General features: G+C 41.5%; 1 protein-coding gene across 1 annotated transcript in view; it reads right to left on the bottom strand.

Moving 5' to 3' along the window:
• Positions 1-248: 248 nt before the first annotated feature.
• The window catches only part of TENT4A (terminal nucleotidyltransferase 4A), a 37307-nt gene continuing 22567 nt past the window's right edge, over positions 249-14988 (bottom strand). The window contains 9 exon segments of the mRNA XM_036409432.2: positions 249-2574; positions 3614-3778; positions 4767-4925; positions 5357-5529; positions 6436-6536; positions 7518-7644; positions 10306-10519; positions 13694-13822; positions 14620-14727. Coding sequence (XP_036265325.1) covers positions 2380-2574; positions 3614-3778; positions 4767-4925; positions 5357-5529; positions 6436-6536; positions 7518-7644; positions 10306-10519; positions 13694-13822; positions 14620-14727 — 1371 coding nt within the window. The 3' untranslated portion in view covers positions 249-2379.

The following is a 14988-nucleotide window of genomic DNA, read 5'->3' on the forward strand; positions in this document are numbered from 1 at the left end:
TCAGCGTCAGAAATCGCAGACATAGTATCACTTGAATGGTTTGACTGAGCCTGCATCAGCACAGCATGAAAGCAGACTCTTCCAATTCCAATTTTTTCATCCATAATTTGGAACTTCAACTAAGTTCTGAATTTGCTGAACCAATGGATGAAATCATTTTCCATTGCCTAAATTTAGAAAATCTCAAAATGTGAAACTGTAGAAAGCACCTTTCCCCTTGAAAGTTCACTCAAACAAACACTACATGGTTTCGAAAGTTTATTAAAAATCAAAGAATAGAAAAACTTTACATAAAAATATGTCCATTTAGCTTCATATTGTTGTCTGCACACAAAAAAAATTGAAACATGATATCCTTTGTGACCACAGTGGTAGCCAGGCCAATTCATTTGTTCACCATGACGGGGTGGAGCATGGCACCTGTGTGTGTGAATCGAGCTTTAAAATGGGCACCCACGGGACACTGGCCGTCGTCCCCGCAGTGGTGTCCTTAGTGTATAGGGTTACAGTCAATATTGCTAATATGTAGAGATTAGTACAGACCTACATATCAGTTTTATAAATATCTCTTTATCAATAGGTTTACAATTTAAATATCTTTAAATATTCTGATATCTTTCGATCATTAAGAACTGTAGACAAAATGTGCTACTCTATTCTGGAATGCCTCCTAGGGAAGCTGCAGTCACAGCTGGCAGCTCTCAATGATAATATGGGCCAGTCCTGCTTAAAACCAAACAGACGTAGACATTTTAAAGCTTGTCCTTGCTGGGTGTCCATCACATTCAGATATCACTCTACATATCAATCAGGTGTCATGGTAATACGTTTCTTGTCTCAACATACTCCACTAGTGGACTCCAAAGGCCAACTTCCCTTTAGTGTTCAGTGGGTAGACTCCAAAGGCCAACCTCCCTTTAGTGTTCAGCAGGGTCAATACCCCACGTTAGAAATGGGAAGTCAGACCTATGAGATGCGCTAACTCCCAGGACAACTGTGGTGCTCCAAAAACTCAGGGTTAGGCAGGATGAATATTCTTGTTCAAAAAAAGGTAACAAAGACAGTGGTTGTCATGGCAGAATACACTTGCATAGTATACCTGTATGCTTCTCAAGTCGGGCGCCAGCCCTCCCAGCCCCACACTGGGCTGTGCTCTCCTGCAATGCATTAGGAATACTCCCCACAGCGCGCTGAGCAGCTGAAGCACTTTTCCTATATTTGCTGAGCAGCTGAAGTACTTTTCCTATATTTGCTCTTAACAGAACGAATGCATACTGCTACACAGATTCCTCAATGGAATCAACATAATTCCTTTCTCCACATTCCTAAACTGGGCACCATTGTCCGTCATGATCCTCACCAGCCCCATCATTACAGGCTGTTATTACTAAAGCTGACTGAAGCATGTAGTTCACATTCTTTTTTTTTTTTCTTTTTTTCTTTTTTTTTGATTTTATAATGTGACAACCTCTTCTCCCCTTAGAAAGTTGTACTTCTGGCACTTTAAATGCTGGATTTGTTGTCTAGTTTAAAAGAACCAAAAACCAAAACGTTAAAACTCCATGGTCAGAGCGAGACAATAGGCAGGCTGGACGGCAGAACCGGCAGGCAGCTGGTCGGGGGCCAGACCCCTTCAGAAAACTAGGGGGCAACTTGGCTCCTTCACCACAAATTGAGAGGCTTCCCCTCTGACCCAAAGAATAAACATAAAAATAAACCCAAGCCCCTCATTCATGGTGTTTGCAACAGTGCTCACCAGACAACCAGCCGACTCTATGAACCCAACTTAGAAAAGCAACTTGGGAAAGGACCTAAGCTTGTTTAAAAAAATTCCCTCTTCCCTTAAATATAACTTATGTGAAAATAGGAAATTAAATAAAAAATATCTGAGTTATTGCACAAATGATAAGTTTTCAATATTTACATAGAAAAACAGTTCTGAAACTTGAAACAAAACATGAGGGCAGTAAAACAATGTGACCTCCATCCATCTGCCGAGGAAGAGCCGATACAGGGTTGATCTCTGTGGCTCTGACAAACGTAAAATGAAAACACTCAACCTCGAAGGAATAGACACGGCTGAGAAACAAATGCCCAAGCCGACTTCATCCCCTGCAGCTCCAGGTCCAGACCTGCTTCTGGAAGGATCCTGGGAAGGCAGAAAACAGCGTCCACGTGGATAAGGCTTCACAGATGAGCACAAGGAGCTGTTCTTTAAGATGGACGTGACCACCACACAAGAAACATGCAGAGTGATCAGCGGCGGGCGTTTGAGAGGCCCGGCTGATGTGCTGGATGCTGGTCTCAGTTCCTGCCAGGCGCCGAGGCCACCCGGGTCAGTCTCAGAAGGGTGTGGCCAGGAGGTGCCACCAGGAACTATTATCTGCTGAGACTAACAGGCAGGCTGTCCCTCGTGTGCGTGTGTTTTTTCCTCCTCCAGCTGGTGCGGTTATACTGGTGGTGTCCTCGGTTGCCCACAGGGGGTCGCACACCTCCACTGCCCACAGAGCTGTAGCTGCCACCTTGGCTGTGGTTGTGAGAGCCTTTCATGGCCAGCTTCATGCCACTGTGCTGCTGAATAGATAAAGAGAAACAGCACAATGAAGGGTGGCTTGGGAACAAGAGACACCACTGCCATGGGAGACTTGCCCATCTCAGCTCCTGCAAGCCTAAGCAACAAAAGATCTGGCTGGAGTGATGGGGGACAGTGATAAATGTAGCAAATACAGCCCATGAGGGCCCAAGAGAACATTGGCCTCAGACACTATACCCTGTTTCTACTGGAAGATGCTGGTCACAGCTCTTTCAAACACCTGGGCACTTCACGAGCACAGGAACTTCACAATGGATTGTTTTCTTATTACTCAACAGTTTCTAATGTGTGGGATTTGGACTTGGATGAACCACAGGGAAATGGAGAAGGGCATTGGCAGGGACCCCAGGGCCTAGAAAGCAAATGAACTTTGGGCCCTGCCAGCCCACCTCGCCCTCTTGCATGGTGCCAGGCAAAGCACTGGCGAGGGAGTGATGCTGTGGGAATAAAAAGCACTACAAGGAGTCACATCAATATTTGTTATAGATTCTATTCGCTTCTTGAAAACCAAAATTTTTAGCACATAAATTAATAGATACATGGGAAAAACAAAATATTCTTCACTTCAAATCTTATTTCAAACTTCAATTTTATGCTAAAAATTTCACTAGACAAATTAAGAGAAATATATTTGGAAAGAAATTAAGCTATAACTTGTAAAATAATTTCTTAACACTTTTAAAGTTTTATTTGTTATAAGGGAAAGCAAACATGAAGCTGAATGATCAGAAAACAAATTCCCTTTTAAAAAGTCTCGAGTCCTGGCCAGTTTGGCTCAGTGGATCAAATGTCCGCCTGCGAACTGAAGGGTCCAGGACACGTCTGAGTTAAAAGCTCAAACCCCAGGAGATCTCTTTCCCTTTCCTTCCCTCTCTGAAATCAATAAAAATACATTTTAAATACACACACACACTTTAAAGTCTCTGGAATCCTCTCTTTGGCAGAGGCAACAATTAAGTGCCACCTATCATGAACCTGCTGTGGTAGGTGCCAGGGGACTGGACCGGACAGGAGACCTACCTTATGATACAGATGAGGGCTGGAGAGCGGGTTAGGAGACGCGGACGGAATGGCCGGGGAAGACATGTGGTGCACGGCCTTCAGTGCGGAAGTTCCTTCAACACCAACTTGTCTGCAAGGAATGGGGGCTACGCCCAGGGTCGGCGGAGGTATAGTAAACCTGGTCTAGGGAAAGAACCACCAGAGACACCCATTAGGCGCAGAGCCAATGCAGGTCAACCATTCCAGGTCCAGGGCCCGGTTTGTGTAGAACCTCCCAAGATTTTGATCTAAATCAAAAACATTTATGTTCTGAAACAGCAATCACAGTATGAAGTAGACCTAGCAACCCAAGTCAGAACGTTTCAATATTTATTAAGACCAAATAACAATTCAAAAACTACAGCTATCAGATTAACTGCCCGTTGAATCTCTGGAAACAGCCGACGCAGAGGCAGGCAGCCTCTGCCCCTCCTCCGTAGTTGAGAACTGCTCCTATTTCTGCATCACCGTTTCGTCACAGCACAGAGTGCTGGCGTGAAGCCCTCTCCTCAGACTTTCCAAAACTGCACTACTCACATCTTACAGTCCTTTGCCCCACAGACCTCAAGAGTGACGGCATGTATCTATGTCACTTTCCACTCAATTATAACCACGTTGGAGAAACTGGCTTTACTCTTTTAAGTAAATTAATGTGATGGGTTTTATACATATACATATTCAACTGATATATAATTGGGAACAAAATTTAGTATTTTGGATATTGTCTTTCAGACTTCTAATTTTGTCTAAATTTAAAAGAGAACATATTCTAATAGCCAAAGTCCTATAAATACTGCTTGTGTGAAAACAATGTGAAAAAGCCAAAGTGTCTATTGGTAAGAGTGTAAACTCTGTGATTCTCAGAGGAAACAGGGACAAGTGTCCATTTCTGCCTGAGGAAAGCATCATTCCTTCTCTCTGATACAACCCCAGAACAGTGGTCTCACGCTGGGTATCAATGTAAAGAATGATAGGAGTCATATTCTATGGGACCCACAAATGAGGATAATTTCCTATGAGACAGAAATGTACCTTCCAAAGACCTTTAAAGTTCTTTTCCTAAATCAAAGTGTCACCACTCCTACACAGTTCCCAAGGACCCATCACAGGATGGGCACCAGTGGCCACATACCTGAGTGTTAGTTGTCATGACCAATGTTCTGGAAGTAGTGGACTGAGGCTTGCCACTTGGCATGGGCAAGGCGGTGGGCAAGCTGGCCAGTAGGGGAGTAGGTGCTTGCAGACTGAACTGGTAAATGCTGGGTGTTGTGCAGGGAGGGGTGTCAGAATCCTGTGAGCAAAAACAACAGGGAGGGCTGTACAAAGATGACTACTTAAGGTCCCGAAAGAAATGCATGCAGCATACTTGCTATGCAAGGTTGCTAGAATCCGTCCGTTACTGCTGCTCAACAGGCAGCCCAAAGCTGCTCACATTTGCTTCATTTCAAAACTGAAGGAAAATGTAAAGGAAATACAGAAAGAATGCCTAGACTTAATAGTTTTATTTCCAAGTAAGTTGTTAAAAGACTATTCAAAGAAGTCACTGTAATTCTACCGTCAGTGGCATTACTGTTCACAAGGGGCCACTGAAACTGAGGCTCACAGCAGAATGGGACTACTCACTGCAGACCTACGGTGGTCTCACATACACAAAGGGAGTGATAAAAACTCCCTGCTATAGATGTTTTCCACAGACACAGACCTCCCAGCCGACATACTCACAATGTCACTTCCAGAAAGTGAAGACACGGAAGACGCAGAGGATCCCGAGGAGAGAAGCTGAGGGCAGGGCAGAGACAAGGTCAGGTGCTGGCTGTAGGGTGGCTCCGGGTCTCGGCACTGGGGCTGCTCTCCATCACATGCGTTTATTCGCTCTTTTATCTTAATTCTATTGTCTATGGAAGGAAAACACAGCCTAGGTGAGTCATTTTCTAGGAGTGCAGACATGTGGCCTGATAGGATAGCCACCAGCCACTGATGTGACTGAGTCTTAAAATGATGCTAATGGCCAAAACCGGTTTGGCTCAGTGGTAGAGCATCGGTCTGCAGACTGAAGGGTCCCGGGTTCAATTCCGGTCAGAGGCATGTACCTTGGTTGCGGGCACATCCCCGGTAGGGGGTGTGCAGGAGGCAGCTGGTCGATGTTTCTCTCTCATCGACGTTTCTAGCTCTCTCTCTCTCTCCCTTCCTCTCTGTAAAAAATCAATAAAATATATTTTAAAAAAAAAAATAAATAAAAAAAATAAAATGATGCTAATGAGGCTGACAAATTGAATTTCTAATTTTATTTAATTTTAAAAATTATATTCTAGTTATTAGAAAACATTTAAATATATTTGAAATAACTTGCTATGTAAAGAGTTTTCAACTACACATTTTATGAAATCTAAATACAGATAAGTATTTCTGGTGGAAATTTAACATGCTAATTGGGATGTGCTATAAGTATAAATACACACTGGATTTCAGATCTTGTATGAAAGAAGGTTCCAAAATATCTCAATAATTTTTATATTGATTACATTTTGAAATGTTAATATTTGAACACTAAATTGAATAAATCATATTATCAAAATTAATTTCACCTGTCTTACATTTTTAAGGCAGTTACTAGAAACTTTTAATATTCCATGTGGCACACATTTCTTCTGCATAGTGCTGGCCTGTCTTATAGTTTTAAATTAAACTCTTAAAGAAAAATTAGGTATTTTTCTTAGTGTGAACAATGTCCCAGGGAGGAACAAAGAGATACTCCTGCATGAGTGGTCAGAAGGTGAAAGGTGACTGACTGAATTTCTCACCAAGGTCGGGAGCTGGGTGGACCTTGCTGCCCCATTTCTCCTTGATCCACCGCCGATAGTCAATCACTTCCTGAGTTACCTTGACGATTCTTCCTAAAGTACTATAAAAGGACAAGGAAGGACATTAACATAGCACAACAGGACTGTGAAGCTATGAACTGGCTACTTAATAAAATAATTTTAAAAAATACATGACTTCTGATGTTTGAGCCTAAATGTACTTTGAGATCAGAGTAGAGTAAAAGTGGATTCACTTATGTAGAAGTTCTTGAACCTAACTGATCTGAAAAAGACTATTTAAATCCCATGTCTAAGCAGGGAAGTACACCCTCCCACTTGCCATGTTCACGAAGGTGTGAAATTCCCACTTCCCCTGCACAGTGAGAATGGGGAGATAGTATTGTACATCTACCACAGGGCCCCAAAACCCATGACAGATCTACCACCACCAGCGTGGGGCCTCCAAACCTATGTATCCCATAACTCGCCCAAGGAACAGAATCAATGGCACTTTCAACTACCACTTGTGACAATCACACCATTCTTCTTTCCATCCCCTGCTCTCACTTCCCTTTTTCTGTCCCCCAATCCCACCACTCCACCACAACAGCATAATCTGCAGATATAATTTTTTCTCACTAGAAATAAGTGTATATTATAAGTATTCCAGAATGGAGAATGATGGATACTTGTGCCTGAGAGAAGGGGTGGAGCATGGAGACTTAGATACACATTCCTGTAGAGTTGACTACCCAACATTTTGAAGACTGCCTCAAGAAAAAGCATCATGTTCCAAAGTTTTAAAAGCCAAGAATCACCTCCCCAAAACAAAATATTCTAGGGGGGAAAAAACACTAACTCCTCAAATAAGAAAATTTCAATTCTTATCCTTGGATGAGTCAAGTAGAGCCATCCTGAGTTCCTAAAAAGTCTTCCTTTACTGATATTTTCAAATTTTACTAAAATTTGATGGCACATACATTAGAAAACTTCATGGAAACAAATGTCAGAGGCTCATAAGGGTGTGAGGACCATGCCCCTCAGCTGTGAACCCAACAAAGGTGTCTAATGACTTCTGTTACCTTTCCGAATCTCTGTTTGGATAGGACCTCGCAAGCGGTGACACAGCATGACTGAGTACAATGTACGCGTAATCAAAAACCTGTTTCACCTGCATGGCCCCATAGGAGCTCCGGCCAACATCATTTCCTGAAACAGAAAGGCAGCTGTAAAACTCTACCAAACATTTGAGCCATAATCGACGTTTTTTATTTTTTCATATAAAGTTATTCTCAATCAGGCCCTCACCACTCAAACATATCCAGACCCCAAGAGCTAAGCCAGATCAGACACCTGCAAACACACCTTAATCACCATATGGCATCCCACGTTGTTCTCGAGCTGAGGGGCCTGATCTGCATCATCAGATCAGAGTCTACCTCCATGAACAGAGGAGATGTCACTCACAGAGACAGAGTGAGTTTATGAAAAAGTCTAGTAACTCCCCAGGAGGCAAAAAACACAAGTGAGCCAAAGTAGCAACCTGAATCAGGCTGCCATCCCACTGACTGAGAGCACACTGACTGAAGCAGGCAGTTAACCTGAGGCCTGCAAAGCAAATCCTCTTGGATAGAATGTTCCGGGTCTGAACTCTGGGTGTTGGGCAGTAAATCAAATAAAGCTGCCACTGAAGTCACAAGCAAGTCATAGTCAAGGGGCTTAACCTTAACTTTAATTTACATGAAATTTCTTCACAAGTCAGGTAAGGATTTTTTTTTAGAAGCGGTATTTTGAGTATTGAAATATCTTCTTTTCACAATTATGTAATAGTAGAGGCCCACTGCATGAATTTCATTCACTGGGGGGAGAAGAGGGAGTGGAAGGGTTCCCTCAGCTCAGCCTGTGCCCTCTCGCAGTCTGGAAGCCTCAGGGAATGTGTCTGACTGCTGAGGAGGCAGGAGAGGCTCCCACCACCACTGTGCTCACGGCTGTCAGCCATGCTTGTGGCTGAGCAGAGCTCCCCCTCTGGGAGCGCACTGACCACCAGGAGGAAGCTCCTGCATTAAGCATCTGCCCCCCTGGTGGTCAGTGCACGTCACAGCAACTGGTCATTCCAGATCATCCTGCCCTTAAGATCAATTTGCATATTACCCTTTTATTATATACGATTATTATATAGGACAATCTAGTGATAGAGTGGAGGTTTTGTTTTTCAAGTACATTTTAGCAAACACTGAAGACAATGTTTAACTTATTCTGTGTTTAATTTATAAACATAGACAGATGATGAAAACCTGCCACACCATGCTGTCGGGAAAATCACTATTGAAAAGACATAGCATAAATCACGGCATTTATGAACAACAGAAGAGTCAGTATGTTTTCTTTAAAAAAATTTTTTTTAAGAAATAAATTTCGTACCCCAAAAGGCATAAAACAAAAAACATTAAATATGAGGATATTAAAATATATATATAGAAGCTAAACAATAAAAAATACCAAATCCAGCCAAAGCCGGTTTGGCTCAGTGGTAGAGCGTCGGTCTGTGGACTGAAAGGTCCCAGGTTCGATTCCGGTCAAGGGCATGTGCCTTGTTGCGGGCACATCCCCGGTACGGGGTGTGCAAGAGGCAGCTGGTTGATGTTTCTCTCTCGTCGACGTTTCTAACTCTATCTCTCTCCCTTTCTCTCTGTTAAAAATCAATAAAATAGATTTTAAAAAAAACAAAAAAAAAACACCAAATCCAAAGAATGTATATGCATAACCCATGGACACAAACAGTAATGAGGTAAAGGCCTGGGGGGAGGGCAGGTGTGGGGTGGAGGGGGTCAATGGGGGGGGAAAGAAGGACATATGTAACATTTTCAATAATAAAGATAAATCCAGGTGCAAATGACAAACTGGGATAAAAGTACAGCATGTACAACAAAGAAAGGCTTCCCTAATTTACATGGTCTCACAAAATCGGTAAGGGAACAGTCCAGCAGACACATGACAAAGCACATGAACTCACACAAAAGACATACAAAGGGGCAGTGTACCTGGAGCTGACATCTCCACCACCTTTTCTGTCACCTGTCCGTCACTGACTTTATCACCAACAGTAAGAACAGTGTCTCACCTAATAGATGCTCAATAAACATTTGTGGAATTGATAAATAACAATGTGCTTAACCTCACTATCATTAAAGAAATGTAAATTAAATAAAAATTTATTTTATCAGATTGGCAAAAACTTAAAAGACTGTCACAAAGGTTGGGAATATGAGCACCCTTAAAAACAATAAAAGGAATAAAATTGGAAAACTGGAGACCTGCTTCAGGTTCTTCAAGGTGGCTAGCAATCCTTGTTACAGAACAGACCCTACACAAATAAAAGGGGGGATCTTGGATACACTGTTAAGTAAAAAACAAGTTGCAAATCTGCTTGTATTATATTATGCCATTTAATTGATAAGGCTGCAATATATATAAAAAAACAAAATGGGAGAAATATACACCAAAATGGGAGGGGAGAATGGCATACTTTGTTTTTTCTCTACCACATACTTCTGGGAATTAAATGGTTTATGATAAATATGTAATTTTATAATAAAATATTAAACTTCTCTTAATTTTCACCACCTACATATTTCTAGTTGACTACAGAATGTAAATAAAATTGAAACTTTGCAGTAAGTAATTAGAAGTGTTAAATAAGGAATTATAGATTGTCGCTATTAACTGTTAGGACAACAGGAGTCCTAATGAACTGCCTTTGGCTCCCAGAGCCTGAGGATACACCACCACCACCACCACCACCACACCAGTGCACCAGGGTAGGAATGCCCCCACATCTCTTGGGGCAAGTTCAGAGCAAAGTGTCATTACCAGGCAGCAAGGGGTCCTCAATGCACAGCATCGAAGGTCTATACCCGCTGGTCATGGCTTTCATGATCTCTTCTTTGGCAATATAGGCACCTCCTTCTTTTATTCTAATACCAGTTTTCAAGTAATTAAAATTTCTTCCATAGAGTTCAAAAAATTCTACAAGAAGCATTCCAAGGTTTTCATCAGCTCTCCGGGCATCAATTCTTGGGTGCAACTGTAAAAGCAATGGATTCAAGTTATTCCTAAAGAAGACTGCATGTAATGAAATCTGCTATCTAGTGATCTCTTCTAGGACAGCCCTCAGCAGTACCCACTCACCCACAGGCATTGGGATGCTCAGAGCAGTTGCAAAAGTCAATAACAGAGCCTAGTCAATAAAGAGAATTCAAAAGAAATAAAACCTTCTACCTGAATGTTTTTATTATATATACTTCAATTCTTTGAAACTGGTAATCTATACAGCAACTCCCTACAAACACAGACATCTGATTAACCACAAGTTCCCAATCACTAATGAGTGAGCCATATTCTGCACAATTTAGCATCATCTAAATCAGCAATTTTCAACCGGTGTGCCACAGAATTTTTAAAACATGCAATACCTGACTGTTCAGTCAGGGGCACTGACCTCTTCTCACTTAGAGCAGGGGTGGGGAACCTTTTTACTGCCAAGGGCCATTTGGATATTTATAACAGCATTTGCAGGCCATACAAAATTATCAACCTAAAAATTAGTCTGTTGTATTTGGTCAAACATTTAATTTACTCACCCCTAATACCTTGGCAGGGCCACATCAAATGATTTCTCAGGCCTTATATGGCCTGCAGGCCTATGTTCCCCATCCCTGCCTTAGATTGTCAGATGAAAATGAAAAAAAAAAATTACAACAGCCAACACAATAGTCGTGCTATGTGAATAAATCAAAATTATACCTATCTTTTTTTGTCAGATTGGCAAAAAATATAACATTTTTTTGGTGTGCTGCAGAATTTTAGTAACTAGTTTATGTGTACCATGAGATGAAAAAAGTTGAAAACTGCTAGTCTAGATGGTGGAAGTGATTTTACAGATTCTAATCTTAATTTCGTTGTTCCAAAACACAACCAAAAGGGGGCAATATTAAACAGTATCATCGAAAACCAGAATGCAAAAGAATTAATATTAACTGTGTATAGTAATTTAGTATTGTATCATAATATTTATAGCAAACTTATCATAGAGATTAGCATCAGCCTCAGTTCAGCACCACAATTTCTTTAAGTGGGTAATGGACTTTTTTTGAACCTAAGTCACTGTCTACTGACACATTCCTGAGTAACTGATTTAAGAGACTCAAATCTGAGCAATGCAGACCTATCCTGACCATAAGAAAAACCACGAGCCACATATGGCTATTTATATTTAAACTAGAGGCCAGGTGCACAACATTCAAGCACTGGGTGAGGGGTGGAGAGAGGGGGGTGGAAGGGTCCCTCATCCTGGCCTGTGCCTTTTTTTCAAAGTCCAGGAGCCCTCAGGGCATATCCAACTGCCGGCCTAAGCCGCTTAGGGGGAGCAGGCCTAAGCCGGCAGTTGGATATCATTAGTGCTGCTCTGGAGGCAGGAGAGGCTCCCACCACCGCAGCTGCACTCCGCAGTTGCACTCGCCAGCCACAAGCCCAGCTTCTGGCTGAGCAGTGCTCCCTTGTGGGAGCACACTGACCACCAGGGGGCAGCTCATGCATTGAGCATCTGCCTCCTGGTGGTCATTGCACATCATAGCAACCAGTCGTTCCACTGTTCAGTTGATTTGTACATTACCCTTTTATTATATAGGATAAATTAAGACGGATTAAAAATTCCATTTGTCAGTCTTGCTAGCGATATGGCCAATGCTCAGAAGGCATCTGGCCCATGCTGGATAGTAAAGGCAGAAAACACTGCCAACTGCATAGAATTACACTGGACAGCACACAAAAGTAAAAATCCTGATAGATGCACAATTTACAAGGCAGAGCTCCATAAGGAATCCTAAAAGTATTTTTAGGGTTCATAACTGACTTCTGAAGATATGCATACTCCAAAGGCACAAGTGTAGCATTCTTATTTTTCCTTACCTTACTCTCTTTCTTATTCCTTGCCTTCTAGTCAAAATAAAATACCTGAGGATTACCCAGGGTGAGGCTGAGTTTTCTTATCTCAGTTATCCATGAAATGAACTCAGGTGCTACCATACAGTTTTGAGGCAGGAAGGGCAAGGCACTAAAGAATGTAGAGATGACAAAGACAATCCCACCCATGCTAGGCAAGGCTTCTAGGTCACAGGAGAGTTTCGAGGATCCCATGGGGTAATTCGACAAAAGGCTCTTAGCCAAGGGCAATAAAAGTAAGAAGTTGTCATTATTACAAGGTTACTAAAATAGTTCATATAAGAATACATGACAAAGTAAGCTAAGAAGAGATTGTTATGTTACTTCAAAATCAGGTCCAAAAACTAGGGAAGAGTGGCTATCAGGGCAGCATTGTGGAGGAAAGAGTGAGCGTTAAGTCAATGGGATTAAAATTGTAGAAAAATTCCATTTTCCCTATTTGTATCTGCACAGACCCAAAGAAGCCAAAGTAACTGAAGGCAGTGCAACCAGGAGTTGTACTGACTTCTAGCAATTTTCCTGATGAGAAAATTACCAAATTCTGGACATAAAACCCTCACTAAGCACAAACACAAATACAAAATTAATAATAAACCTGGAGAAAATGTGTTGTGTAGCTAAAATAAATAGGCAAGTCTTTGTAAAGCACAGAACCAAAAAAATATAAATAAAATGTTTCAATTAACTTAGAGACTACTTTGTATATAGTGTATCAGTACATCACAGCATTTAACCCTTAGGTAGGTCTTCTACTGAAAAATGTTCCCACGGTACTGAATAAAATATTGAAGTTCTGTCAATATATAATTCAAAACAAAATTTTAAAGTTATGTTAATCTGGGGTGGGGAGCCTCTTTTTAATATTTTTTACCATGTACAGCATCAAACTTTTCTCTGAGATAGTTTTCAGTATTAAATCATAGTCAAGCACAAGAAAAATGTTTTTATTATATATCAAGGTATGAAATTTTTCTAAATGTATAGGTATTTCCTTGAGTTTAGACTGATATACAATTAAGTGACAACCAGATAAGCCCTCCCTCTTCTAACAGTTAAATCAGCTACAAAATAAGCTATAAAGAACAGTAGGAAAGAAGTATTCATCAAAATAGGGTTTTATTATGAAAACTAGAAGTCAATCTCTTCTAAACCAAAACAAAGTAGTGGAGGGAGAAGAGGACAGCTGGTACCCACACAGCAACTGGTCAGAATAACAACCAAGGAAGAACCTAGTCCTACTGAAAAGAAGTCCACTCACCTGTAGAAAGCTAATGGCCATTAAAATTAGGCTATATGAGCTAATTCCACCGGTAAAAACTTCATTCAGGTCCCTCTGCAGGAGGAACTGTTTCAATACTAAAATCAAGTAAGGCAGCAATGAATATTTCTGTAAATTCCAAAAGAGAAATATTTACTGGTTAGTTTATATACCTTGAAGACTTCTTACATAGCAAATTTTACATAGTAGACAAGGAATCTTCCTAAATCCTCCTGCCCCTTGGAAAGCTCTAGATTAATCATCCTCAAAGGGCTCATTACCATCCCATTGGGGAGCTCCTCCCAAGTTACAAGGTGGGGAACTTTGCACAAAGAAAAACTCAGGGGATGAATGAGTACATTCCTTCAAATCCTTCCCAGGGCTTGCTGCCAGGCAGAGGGCTGTGCAGGTGAAGGGAGAGATGTGACAGTGATCAAGGAAAGGTCCTAGAACCGATGCAACACTCGGAGGCAATCAGAGAAAAACAGAGGATGTTGGAGGGGGGAAAGCTCATGAGGCAGGGGACAACAACAGGATGAGTGGTCAGACTTCCCAAGGAGAGAACAGGGTGAAGGTAAAAAGGAAATGCAGAGGCGGGAAAAGGGGTGGGAGACAGAGGAAACTTCTGTTGTTTTCATGTCTGCTGCAGTAGAAATGAGTCCCCAGACAAGACTTGATGTAAAGGAAAAGGGAAACAGAAGGAGTAAGGTCCCTGAAACTGTGGGAAGAGGCAATACCCAGACTACAGGCAATTAAAACTACATAGCTGTTTTCCAGATTTGCTTCAGTTGAGGATAAATAACTCAATTGTACAAGCTCCGTTATTATGGACAATCAGTTTAAAGTTAACATTTATAAGAGAAACAATATCCAACATATCATCTAAGTCCCTGATTTTTATTGTGTTAACTTGCTAATGGCAGTACCTTCATATAATTCTTAATGAACTCTGCTGCCCGGACCCCAGTCTCCATGTTGAAGCTGATGTCAACTTTAACTTCAGTCTCCTGGTCTGTAAGTTTTATTATCGGTACCTGCAAAAGTTTAATTTGAAAACGTGTGCTTTAATATGCAACATTCTCTACAGTCAGGCATCAAAATGTTCCCAAAGTTGTACAGAGAGGCTTTTAAAAAATTATTCACAAAATGGGTTTAGAGATCATAAACCCAAGATTTTAAAGATGAGAAGAAAAGGGACTTTGCTAGAGTTAATCTCTAGTCCCTGGATCCCAAGAACCCCTCCTCTCCAACGCCAGCAACGCCTCTGCCAAGGTCTGCTGGCATGACTCAGCACC

The sequence above is a fragment of the Pipistrellus kuhlii genome, unplaced genomic scaffold (genome assembly GCF_014108245.1).
Source record: "Pipistrellus kuhlii isolate mPipKuh1 unplaced genomic scaffold, mPipKuh1.p scaffold_m20_p_4, whole genome shotgun sequence".
In the NCBI taxonomy this organism is placed as follows: domain Eukaryota; kingdom Metazoa; phylum Chordata; class Mammalia; order Chiroptera; family Vespertilionidae; genus Pipistrellus; species Pipistrellus kuhlii.